Source organism: Megascapheus bottae, chromosome 15 (assembly GCF_031878675.1).
Source record: "Megascapheus bottae isolate mThoBot1 chromosome 15, mThoBot2.hap1, whole genome shotgun sequence".
Lineage (NCBI taxonomy): Eukaryota > Metazoa > Chordata > Mammalia > Rodentia > Geomyidae > Megascapheus > Megascapheus bottae.
In genome coordinates, this window is record NC_143523.1 from 56,570,512 (window position 1) to 56,582,919 (window position 12,408).

The following is a 12,408-nucleotide window of genomic DNA, read 5'->3' on the forward strand; positions in this document are numbered from 1 at the left end:
GAGCAGAGCTTTGTTCTCTTGACTGCTCAGGTTTAGGGGAACCCTTTCTCATTTCTTCCTGCTTGTGGATTTGTGGACAGTCCTGGTATTCCTTGGCTAATCATGTGTCACATGGCTACTTTCTCCTTTTGTGTCATCACCTCGTCTTCCCTCAGTGTTTTCCCCTTTTTATGAAAAACTAGTTAGGCTGCGTGACCTCATTTTAACCTGAAGATCTTTGAAATGCCCAATTTCCATTAGAGTCACATTCTAATCTTAACCTATCCCTTTGGGGTTAGTTATCATTTGATGCAAAATAATGACCAATTTAGTCTGTAACAGAACATTTGATCCATTTTGTAGGAACCTAAACTATGGTAGGGAGCCCGAGGATTCTTCAAGTACAAAGGGGCAAGTCAGACATGGTCTGAGCCCAGTGAAGATCTTGTGATTGAGTGACAGGTTCCAGGGACACATTTGAGGCAATTCAAACAGTTACTGAGTAATTTCAAATGAAGGTGGAGAGCAAATTGCAGTTCTTCCCTCCCTCCCTCCTTCCCTTCTTCTCTCTCTCTCTCTCTCTCTCTCTCTCTCTCTCTCTCTCTCTCTCTCTCACTCCCTCCCTCCTCTCCCTCCCTCTCCCCTCTCTCTCTCTCTTTCTTCCTTCCTTCCTTCCTTCCTTCCTTCCTTCCTTTCTTTCTTTCTTTCGTTTGTTCTGTGCTGTACCTAGAGCTTGAACACCTGGACACCATCTTTAAGCTTTTTTGCTCAAGGCTAGCACTCTTACCACTTCTGCCTTTTCGGGTGCTTAATCAAGGATAGGAGTCTCATAGAGTTTCCTGCCTTGGCTGGCTTTGAACCTTGATCTTCATATCTCAGGCTTCTGAATAAATAACTTGTATTATAGGCATGAGGGACTGGCACTCAGCTCAAAATATATTTCTGATATCTACTCGTGCTGGCAAGGACGGGGTCAATCAGGGTGATGACTGTTACTTAGCTAACTATGATTCCTCTAATAAGGATATTGAAAGTCCTGTTGTGACCACCCTGGCAGTCTTTATATGAAGTTACCTGGTAGCTGTGGGAAAGTAGCATGGTGACAATGTCCTGGGAACCACAGCTGCTGATGTCTCAAAAGAAGACTGTAGACAAGCTGCCCCTTTATACCTATGGGCCTGTGACGCCTGAGCTCGGATTTATTCTTCACACGTAGGAAATGTTGTCAGAGACACCTGTGAATTCAAAAATGCATACAATTTAGCTTTTTGTAATTCTAGCTACTCTGAAGGCTGAGATCTGAGGACTGGGGTTTGAAGCCAGCCCAGGCAGGAAAATCTGTGAGACTCTTATCTCCAATAAACTATTCAGAAAAAGCTGAAGGTGGCCTTGTGGTTCAAGTGGTAGAGTGCTGGCCCTGAGCAAAAGAAGCTCAGGGTCAGTACCCAGGCCCTGAGTTCAAGCCCCAACACTCAAAATAAAGACAGCTTTTCTGAAGATTCTAGTCTGTTTGACAATTCTTGTCCTATAAGATCATACAGCTCCTATACTCAAGACCCGTAAGCCCCTTCCACTTGCCCAGCACATTCTTTCTCATGCTTTCAGTGTTTCAGAGTCCTAGATCACAGAATCCATAAGCAGGAGGCAAGGTGAGAAGAGAGTGCTGGCAGGAGGAGCTCTGTAACAACTTTAAGGAAACCTCCTCAGGGAAGGAAGATAGCACTGGAAACGCTTTCATCTAGGATCAGAAGCTCTGTGTTTGAATCCAAGTGCTAGCTCTTAATAACCACATGTCCTAGGAGAGGTCTCAGTCTCTCTGGAATGCAGTTTCCTGCCTTATATCCTGGGACCAAGGGTAGTGTGTGCCCAGTGGGGCTTCTGTCGGGGAGGGTCAGGTTCACCAGCAGATGGGGAAGTACTTGGTGCCCCCTTATCCTACTCTGCCAGGGTTCAGAGTAGGATAAGGGGGCAGAGAACCCTGGGAAAAGACCTGTGCCTGGCACCACCTGCAGAGGGCAGAAGTGAAACAAATGGGCAGTCGCAGTGTTGAGGACATTGCTGTGTTCCTATAGCAACAGCCTTGGGCACACATGGGATTTGTGGCTGTCATTCTTGCCAGGCCTTCATGTGAAATGTTGTGTGGACTCAACCTAGGGGAGGAGGGAAGGGTATCCCTGGCCCAGTGGGAGCCAGAGAAGTGGAAGGGAAGTTTAGATCAGAATCCGAAGAAGCATTAGTAATATGCAAAAGGCCAGCAGCCAATTTGAATGAAAGCATCTGGCAGACGTGTCTAGACCTAAAGACACATAGCCACATTATACATACATACATACATACGTACACACATATATGTGTGCATGTACATATGCACATGTATATTTACATTTACACATATATAAATACATGCATACATACAACCACATTATATTTATATATACAATATATATATATATATTTGTTTTTTTGGTTGTTAATTGGGGATCCCATGGACTTTACTGCCTCAGCTGTCTTCAAACCCTGATCCTTATATCTCAGCCTCCTGAGTAGCTGGGATCACAGGTGTGAGCCATTGGCACACTGGCTCATATTTTATTTTTGATCAGTGCTAGAGTTATTCCTCAGAGCTGAGCGTCTGCAGGTGCTACTCGGAGATGGGCAGGAAGGTTCCCAAAGAACTTGAGTTTTCCTCTTCAGAGTCGAGCACTGCATGGATTTTCCTGCTGCCCTACAGTTGATACCCAGGAATTGCAAGCCTTGGATCAGGTCCTTTGTCTCTGTGGTCTCAAAGAGGGAGAAGTAAAACAGCAAAGACATTGACTATAAAGATAAGCCAAGTTCCCTCTAGATAGGAGGGGTCCTGAGGTGCTTGTGTAGGAGTTCATAAGGTGTCTCTAGGAGAGAGCTCTAGTGGCTCAATGGTAGAGTGCTAACTTGGAGCAGAGAAAGCAAAACAAGAATGCAGGACCCCAAGTTCAAGTCCCAGTATTAGTAAATAGACACACACACACACACACACACACACACACACACACACACACGCGCGGAAATAATAACCACAATACCAATAAACCAGAAAACTGCAATAATTCATCATCAAAAAGTTATTTAAAGCTTGTAAATGGTTTACTTACAAAAAAATGCCAACAATGGTTAAGATACACAGGTAACAGGAGCTGTGTCATTTCAAAAGTCACACCCTACTCTTCCATAAAATCTTGAGAGTTTACCTTTAATCTAATTGAGCATCTGCCCACCCATCTCCTGGTGGCTGGCAGAAGGACTTCTGATTTGTCACGTACACTTGGTCTAAAATCCGAAGACCTGAGCATGGTCACAGAGCCCTGAATGGACCAGTCCACTCGCCACTATCTGTTTGGGCTCTTGGTGAGCCAGTGGGATCCCTTTCCAATTTGGCAGCTACCATAAGCTTCTCCCATCTAAGGAGACTGAGATGTGAAGTAAGAAGTTTGAAGTTAGCAGGAAGCAGAAGCGGAACATCTGTGAGATTTTCATCTTCTGTTAACCACCAAAAAGCCAGAAGTAGAACTGTGTCATAAGTGGTAGAGTGCCAGCATTGAGTGGAAAAAAACTAGGGGATAGTGCACACACACGTACACACACACACACACACACACACACACACACAGAATTTTCTCCCTCCTCTTTCCATCCCCCAAGCCTGGGTGTCACAATCGAAATGAGTTCTGGTTTTTTCCTGTGTGATTAAGTGGTATCCTCAGCATTGAGTGAATCCCTTTTTGTCTCAGGCTGGGCACACCCAGGATTTCAGTGCAGCCTAGATAGAGCTCTCAGGGGGGCGGGGGAGGGGAAGGTGGGGACAGGATGAGCAAAATATCCAGAGGACTGGAGGACCACGTGTTTTAGCACCTTCTCCCAGAGACCTGCACCAGGAAGTGTTCTGAGTTTGCCATTTCCTGCACACGCCCTGTGGTGACCTTCTCCATGCCCTCACCTGATGAGGCTGGCCCCTCTCTCTACTCCAAGGGCAGCAGAGCTCCGGGTGCTGGAGTGAATTTGCCCCAGCACTTAGAAATGGCTTGCCAGCTGGCAAAACCACAGCCTCCTCTACCTTGTCCCTGGAAATTTTTTGTGCAGGACCACTGGAGGGCAAGAGATGGGCAGAGCCCGTCCAGCACCCCCTTCTACGCATGTCAGAACTTGATCTCTGCTCATCATGTTTCCTTTCCAGCATCAGCGACCCCTTCATTTTCAGCCTGTGCAGCAAAGACAGGCTATCAGATCATTACTCCTGCCAGCGCCATAGCTATAAGGACCTCAAGGAGCTCCGGCAGGCCCGCTTCCTCTTGCAGGTATGTCAGAGGCTAGTGGAAGGCTGTGGCCTGGTGGGACAGGTCAGCTGGGCCCCTGCACGTGGCCCCTGTGTACGGCCCTTGGGGTACTCCTGTGAGTCTCAGGTGAGTGTCGGGGCCCAGATGCTGGTGGCTCTGCCTTCCATACTGTCTCCAGTCCAGGGTATTGGCTTTGGGGCCAATTTCCTTGCTCACTGGGTCACTGAGGATCCAGCCTCTTTGCCTCTTTGCTTTTTTGTGTGAGTGGATATGTGGGGAGGATGGTGGTGGCTTGAGCTCAGGGCCTGGTGCTCTCCCTTGGTCTTTGCACACAAGGATGGGGCTCTACTACTTGAGCCACACCTCACTTCCAGTCTTTTGCTGGTTCATTGGAGTTAAGAATCTCACAGGTTTCCCTGCTCAGGCTGGCACTGAACCACGCTTCTCAGATCTCAGCCTCCTGACTAGTGAGGATTACAGGTGTGAGCCACCAGCACCCAGCAACCTTTCTTCTTTCTTTTTGTCCACATACTCCAGGGTTGCCTTGGAGATTTAGGAATTTAGGGCACTTTAGCTACACTGCATTGCCAGATAGCTTGATGGCTCAGGCTGGTGGCTGCTGGCCCTGCTGACACCTCCTCCCTGTTACAGGCCCCTCTCCCCTGCTCCCCATCTTCCCACTACTGTTGGGCCCGCTCTGGGTTCCCCATGGTTTCCTAGGCCGGGTAGTTTGGAGACCTGCTGACTGCCCTGTGTGATGGCATCTCCCAGAGCCACCCCATTGTTAGCTGAGGTTCCTAGCTATTTACAGGAAATGCTCGCTCCTTTCCGAAGACCTTTATCTAGTGAACAAGCCAGTGTGCTTAGAAACAAAGCCGCAGAGGTGGAGGGAGGATACACTCCAGTGCCCTTGAATGTGGGTCACCTCCATCTGCCCAACCTCAGCAAGATCCAGCCTCACCCCAGCCCCAGGCCTGAGCTTGAGGAGAGGAAGGCCCCCACTCCCTCTCCCTGCAGGGCCTGGGCCGCCTCCAAAGGCCAGCCAGTGGGCATCGTTTTTTCCTGATGAACTTCATAGGGCACCTTTGATTGATAACTTTTAAGTGTATGGAACATTCAATTCATCATGAGTCTCCAGCAGGAGCCTCATTAATATTCTCTGAAAGTGGAGCTCAAGGAGGCCTTTCAGGAAGGTTTATTCTGGAAAGTACCGGTGGCCTCTTGGATCAGGGGCTGGCCTGGGTTTAGGCCTCTCACGAGTCCTCTCTTCCCCTTGCTGCTGCTTTCATCTGTCATTTGTTTTGACCTTCTGGAACTCTGGAGAATAAACTAGAAGATGTGAATAAAGAGGTAGCCTTGCCAGGTAGACTCTGGGCAGGTAAAGGGGACCACGTCTAATCCAGGCCCATCCGGTCACTGGAGCCACATCTGAGCTTTTCCACCACTGTAACATACAGTGCTAAAAATTTTGGGGGCATAGGGTAGGTACTAAAAGTTACCCTTTCATAATTCTGTGTCTATCTTATAAGTTATTTGTAGTAGCAACTAGCTTTAGTGAGTTTCTTTTCTTCAGTAAACAATGATTGTTTCCAGATGGTTGGTTATTTGCCTGATGATAGTAGAAGCCAGATGTGCATGTGCATGTGTGTGTGTGTGTGTGTGTGTGTGTGTGTGTGTGTGTGTGTGTGTGTGTTGCCAAGTGGGACAAGGGTAGCCTAAGGGGGAGCTTTGGCAACCAGGCCACCAATCGTCCAGCTGTGTTTCTCTCAGGAGAAAATCAGAGCCTGGCTGGAGGTAGCCAGTATAAGCCGTAGCCTCCAGTGAATTCTGAGGATTCTATTTTTGCTTTCTGGTTTGCATGTTATTAGTTTCTCCTTTCAGAAAAATATATTCCAGGCTCCTACCTGTCAGCAGAGGAAAGGGGTTAGGAATATTATGGCTAATGCCTCCCATGCCCAGGCACTTGGATGTCCGCGCCTAGAAAGCTCACTTCCACGACAGTGGAAGTGGGACACGATTGCAGTTGGACACAGGGCTCCATTATCTGAGTCTTATTCTTGTTCCTATCCACCCAGCTTCTTCCGGGTCTGGGCCTTGTTTCCCCCTGCTCTCCCTCCAGCCCTGGAAATTTCTTCTCCCCAAGTCATCTTTCACTCTTCACTATTCCAAGTCTGTTATTTTAATGGGAGGGAGAGAGTAAAAGAGGAGGGAGAGTAAAAAGGAAAGCAAAGCATGTAGATTCTGTTAGACATGAACAAAATACATTACTTTGTGGATGTGGCCGTATTAACACAGCAGAGAAAACTTACTGGGCAAAACACCCTCTTGTCTCCTGTGTTTGTGGATGAAACCTCAGTGGTGCTTGGGGGTGAGACTCGACCCCACTCTGATCACTTCTGATGCTTTTCCTGAGGTGACCCTGGGTTCAGGAAACCAAGCCCCTGACAAGGAAGTGAAAATGTCTGGAAGGTGCAACTGAGTATGGCATCCTTTTGCCTAGTCCTCACTCATCCTGGAAGTAGGAAGTGGCCGCTGTGGTCAGACCCCCAGTCTGGTCCATTCTGCAGAATCCCCACTTAGCCACCACTCAAAGGAGATCAGAACTAAACGGGGACAGGAACTCACATGACCCACTGCTAGCAGATGTTTAATTCAAAGGAATCTCCATTTCAGAAAGCATCTGCAGCAGTAAAGGCTTTTCTCTTTATAGGACATTGCCCTGGAGATCTTTTTCCAGAATGGATATTCTGAACTCCTTGTCTTCTACAACAATGATCGGAGTAAAGCCTTCAAAAGGTAAGATATTGAATAAAAAAATCCTCCTTCCAAGGAAATAGATTCTAAACCCAGAGTATAGTGACAGAGAAACTCTGTCCTGTTCTTAGGAAAAATCTTTCTAAACTACAGCAAGGAGAACTCAGGTCATGTACAAGAAAGAATGACCTGCCTCCTAGAGCTAGAATCAGACAAAAGAGGGAAATTCCTTCCGTACGTCCTGGTGAAGTGTTCTGGGACACTAGTGGGTACAGGGAGAGAAAGTCATACAGAGACAACCTTTTTAAGAACTTGATCTTCAGTCGGCCTTTCAGAATGTTCTGGCTCTATTTCCTCATTTTCCACGTTATTATTTCTCTTTTTGATCCTGATTGCCAATTTTAGTGGCTCCAATTTTTTTTATTTCATTGGAAAGGATTCCTAAGCAAGCAACTGATTATTTTCCCCTTGTGCACTGAGCATCATTTTTTTTCTCAAAAAAAAAAATAAAGCTGTCTATCAACTCAACTCCTTTTTCTTCAACTAGATGAGTCAAACTAAGAAATGCAAGCCAATATCTGAATTCTTAACATTTAAGGTCATTTGTTTCCACTGTCATAACAGTTACAGAAAAATAGATTAGCAGAGACTCTGGAGAGCACAGAGAGGAAGCTAGGGCTTGGGACATGGAGAGGATAAAGGGCCAGGAAGGAAGACCTTGTGTTCACACTGCTTTGGACTGGAAGTCTGGAGGTGAGCTTTGACCATCCTAGGTTGGGAGTCCTAATTTGTGCTCAGATTTCTAGCTTTGTACTCTTGGGGTTCCTGGCCAGTCAGTGGCCTCAGGATCAGCTACTGTGTCCCGGGGGAGGGCCAGAGTAGAGAAAAACTGACTGCCAGAAACTGATGATTCAGCCCTGGGCCTACCCACTGGGCTCAGGTGAGGCTTCCTGAATGCCAGGTGAGGTATTTCTTTCAAGGACTGACGTTAAATTTCCTTCTAAAATGATTTCCTGGCTTCATGTTAGACCAGACTGAATAAGGAGGCATGCAATATTGACCTTAATTCACTTCCCTTCACTCTATGCATAATGTCTGGCTATAAAACAGTATTCTACAGTTGATTTAGAAGGCTTATGCAGAATGTACTGGTCAGTTTTATATCCATATAGTAAAATAATTGAGGTAGTCAACTTATAAAGAGAAAAGAGATATTTGAGTTCAGAAGTTTGGAAGTCCCAGTCCCTGTCTAGTTGGCCCTGTAGCTGTGGACCTATGCGAAGCAGCACATAATGGCAATATGCTGTAAAACCATTCACTCATAGCAGGGAAGCAAGAGAGAGAGCAAGAGGAAAGAGTGGAGGTCTAACAATCACTTTTTTTTTTCTGATGGCAGCGAGGGGCTTGAACTCAGGACCTGGGTGCTGTCTGACGTTTCTGTGCTCAGACTGATGTTCTTCCACTTCAGCCATAGCTTATTGTGGCTTTTTGATGGTTAAATGGAGATAGAGTCTTACAGATTTTCCTACCTAGGCTGGCTTTGAACTGTGATCCTTAGATCTCAGCCTCTTGAGTAGCTAGGATGGCAGGACTGACCCCTGATATCCAGCCCCATTATTCCTTTTAAGGTGATGTCCCCAATGACCTAAAGACCTCCCATTAAGTCCTGTCTCTTAAAGGTCTCTTAAAGACATGGGGATCATGCCATTAGCACATGGGCCATGGAAAACATGCAAACTGTAGCACATAGCTTAGGTCTAATGTAAACTCTGGCCACAATGATTTTTCCCATATCTTAAATTCTTAAATCATGGGAAGATATTCTTCCTATATCTTAAATTAAGATAACATCTGTCCTCTGAGTGGCACACTCGAATGTACAGCAGTAATTATCCAAGTGGTTTATGAAAACAACAACTGCCTGGCTCAGAGGAGGTACATCTATTATACTGTCTCCAGAGCTATTGTTTTATTGCCATCATTGTCTGTATTGAAGCACGGCTGTGTGATTCTAGAAGATGCTGAGGGGTTCTCAGAGCCACACAGGCCTGGTTCTCCTCTTGTCAGGCCGAGATGGGACATGAAAGAGAGCAAGAATGGACCAATGTCATTGCCTGGTTCTAGAAACATCTGCTGGTACTGGGAAGGGCCCAACTCTGCTGATTAGATGCTTTCTTTCTCTTTTGTTAGTTTTTGTTCTTACCAACCCACCTTGAAGGGAAAAAGCATCGTGGATGACCCCCTCAATCTAAGGTAACAAGGGGCAGGGGTGGGGGGGCCTCTCTGGGCTCCATGCTCTCCTCAATTTGATTATTGTTCTCTAAGGATCTAAAAACATGCCCATCTGATTCTTCTTCAGTTTTCTTTATCACCATAATCTTTCATCCTGTTCTTAAAATGCCTTTTGCACTTGAACCTGTATGAACACATCTTCAAGTCCTACATACTTTCTTTCAGATCTAAATGGCACCAGGTACCCCCTCCTGTCATGACTGGACCTGGCCTGCAAACGCATTATCCTGGCATAACCTTCTGTGTGTGTGGAGGGGCGTGTTGGGGAGTTGTCAGACACTCAAGTTTGGGCTGGGGAATGCTGTGGGGAAGGCTGTTGAATGCTCCAAAGCCCAAAATTTTGGAGCCCTGATATCATTCCACAGTATATAAAATTCTACAAGTGGCTTTATTCAATAGGGCTGTAGTCAAAAGGCAGAAACCCTAAAAATATTGTATCATATTATCTTCAGGTTGTGTGTATCACATACATATGACTGTTGAACTTGGAAACATGGGAGTTGTTGATGACCTACAAAAGAACACTATAAATTTCTTGGTTAAACTTGGGTTCTGTCCCCACAATCTCTCATTATGGATATGTAAATGTCCCCCAATCAAAACACATGTCAAATCTGAGTTGTTCCTATTTCTAAGTATTTTGGATAAGGGAGAGTTGATATACACATGATGGTTTATGAATCAGATGGTGATTTACTAGTCTATATTACGGGGTGTTTTCATAAGGAAAGACATCTTTAATGGCATCCAGGAACCATTTTCTGCAAGGCCTGTCCAGAGGCCTTTATATTTATACTTTAATTTTTCAGTACTTTCTTTTTTCCTTCAGTTGGAAATAAGGAAAGAAATGGTTCTGGTTTTCTCCGGGAGTGTGTAGTGTAAAAGGGAAGACCGGGATGGAAAGGGGTGACCCAGAAATGATACCCAGACTTTTTATGCATATGGAACAGGTCCCACCGATTCACTTAAAATTCTGTGTTGATAACTTGTAATGTGGTATTGATGCTTAGCAAAGCTACCAGCAAAGTAGCTCCAAACATCCTGTACCCTTATTGAATTTCTATTCATGTGAGGAGGACAGACATAAATCAATTTGCATGAGTGAACTATAAAGCGTAGTAGACAATAAGTACAAGAAATAAAGCAGATGAGGTGGACATTGAAATCTTCAATGGGATTTCATTTATCAAGAAAATGATATTTGAATATACTGTAGCTAGACCATTTCAGGAGAAAGAGAAAGGTCAAAGCCAGCCAGGTGCCAGTGGTACATACCTGTACCACTTCAAACTAGCTTCAAGCCAGCCCCAACAGAAAAGCTCGAGATTATTCTTATCTCCAATTAACTACCCCAACACCAAACCAAGGAATGAAGTCGAGCTGTGGCTCATGTGGTAGAGTGCTAGCCTTAATAAAAATGAATCTCAGGAATAGTGCTCAGATCCTGAGTTCAAGTCCCAGAACGAGAGAGAGAGAGAGAGAGAGAGAAAGAGAGAGAGAGAGAGAGAGAGGGGGGGGGGGAAGGGAAGGGAGGGAGGGAGGGAGGGAGGGAGAGAGAGATCAAAGCCATGAGGGAAATTTAGCTGGCTTGGTCAAGGCTGGAGCAGTTGGGCTTCAGGAAGTTAATGAAAAAGGTTGAAGAAGGGTACCGGATGATGGTATAATCCTTAGGGGCTCATGGTAATGGTGGCTTTTACTCTTGGTCATGGGGTGGGGAGGCGTTAGAGATGTTTGAGCAGAAGAATGATCTATCCTGACTCATTTGTGCAAAGAATCACTGGGGGTGCTGGGTGGATAACAAACCATAGTAGGCAAAAAATAGAGATTGGCTAGGAAGATAGCGCAGCAAAACAGGTGGGTCAGCGGGGGAAGCGGTGTGAATGGTCAGAGTGTGGAAATGTTTCAAAGGTAGGTCTGAGGGGGGTTGATGACAAGTCAAGTGTGAGTTTTGAGAGGGAGGGAGGGAGAGAGGGAGGGAGGAAAGAAAAGGAGGAAAGAGTAGAGGGAGGGGAGAAGAGGGAAGGAGGAAGAGAAGTAGAGAGATAAGGAAAGAAAATGTAAGGGAAAGACCAAAGATTTAGGCTTGAGTGTGGAAAATGAAAACAAGCCACTCTAGAAAGAGATGCCTGGAACTGTTTTATATCAGAAGCTCAGATTTGGTCATGTGAATGCTTTTTGAAAGTTATTATTGTAATGGTGATGTACAAAGGGGTTACAGTAGCAGAAGTCAGACATAGAATACATTTCTTTTTTTTTCCTTTTTTTTTTTTGTGGGTCATGGGCCTTGAACTTGACCTGGGCACTGTCCCTGAGCTCTTTAGCTCAATGCTGCCACCCTACCCTTGAGCCAAGCCCCACTTCCAATTTTCAAGAGGTTAATTTAGGTAAGAGTCTCAGGTCCTTTTGTGCCCAGGCTGGCTTTGAACCTTGATCCTCAGATCTCAGCTTCCTGAGTAAAGTACATTTCTTTATGGAGAATGTCATCCCTTCCTTTGCTCTATCCTGATTCTTCCCTCGTGTGTGTCCCCACACACAAGTTGTATAGTTCATTTTCCACATAGTGCCTCGTGGGTGCCACTGCTGCGTTTGCTCACCCTTTGTTCCTCCATTTCTCTTGCACCCCTTTTACCCTCCCAAAGAAAAATGAACAAAGAAAACAAAAACAACAACAAAGAAAAAAAACCTGTTTATTTCCATTTCCTGGAGTTCATTTTGATCAATATTATTTTTATATGATAGCCATGTGAATTTTGAGAAGATGTCCCCACAGCTGGTTGTGAGGCCATTGGACATATGGATTTGAAGTTAAAGGAAGAGGTCTAGCAAGACATCAGTTTGGAATACTGTTTAAAACCATGAGCATGAACAAGGTCTCAGAACACAGAGGCGATGCTGACCCCAGCTGCAGACCCTCCGTGACTAGGTCTCTCCGGAAATGGTTCCCGTGGGGTGGAATAAGTGCCTGTGGACAGTCAGGTGTTTGGAAGTTATGCCTTACTCATCCAAGGGTGGCTGTTATCATAGCTGCCTGAGCCCAAAGGAACAGGACCAGCCAGGGCCATTCAGCGTTATG

At 45.7% G+C, this 12,408-nt stretch overlaps 1 protein-coding gene across 1 annotated transcript in view; it reads left to right on the forward strand.

Moving 5' to 3' along the window:
• Positions 1 to 12,408, forward strand: part of Wdfy4 (WDFY family member 4) — a 248,056-nt gene that overhangs the window by 174,844 nt on the left and 60,804 nt on the right. Inside the window, exons 45-47 of the mRNA XM_090345544.1 lie at positions 4,190 to 4,310; positions 7,000 to 7,085; positions 9,234 to 9,296. Coding sequence (XP_090201670.1) covers positions 4,190 to 4,310; positions 7,000 to 7,085; positions 9,234 to 9,296 — 270 coding nt within the window. The remainder of the gene's footprint in view (positions 1 to 4,189; positions 4,311 to 6,999; positions 7,086 to 9,233; positions 9,297 to 12,408) is intronic.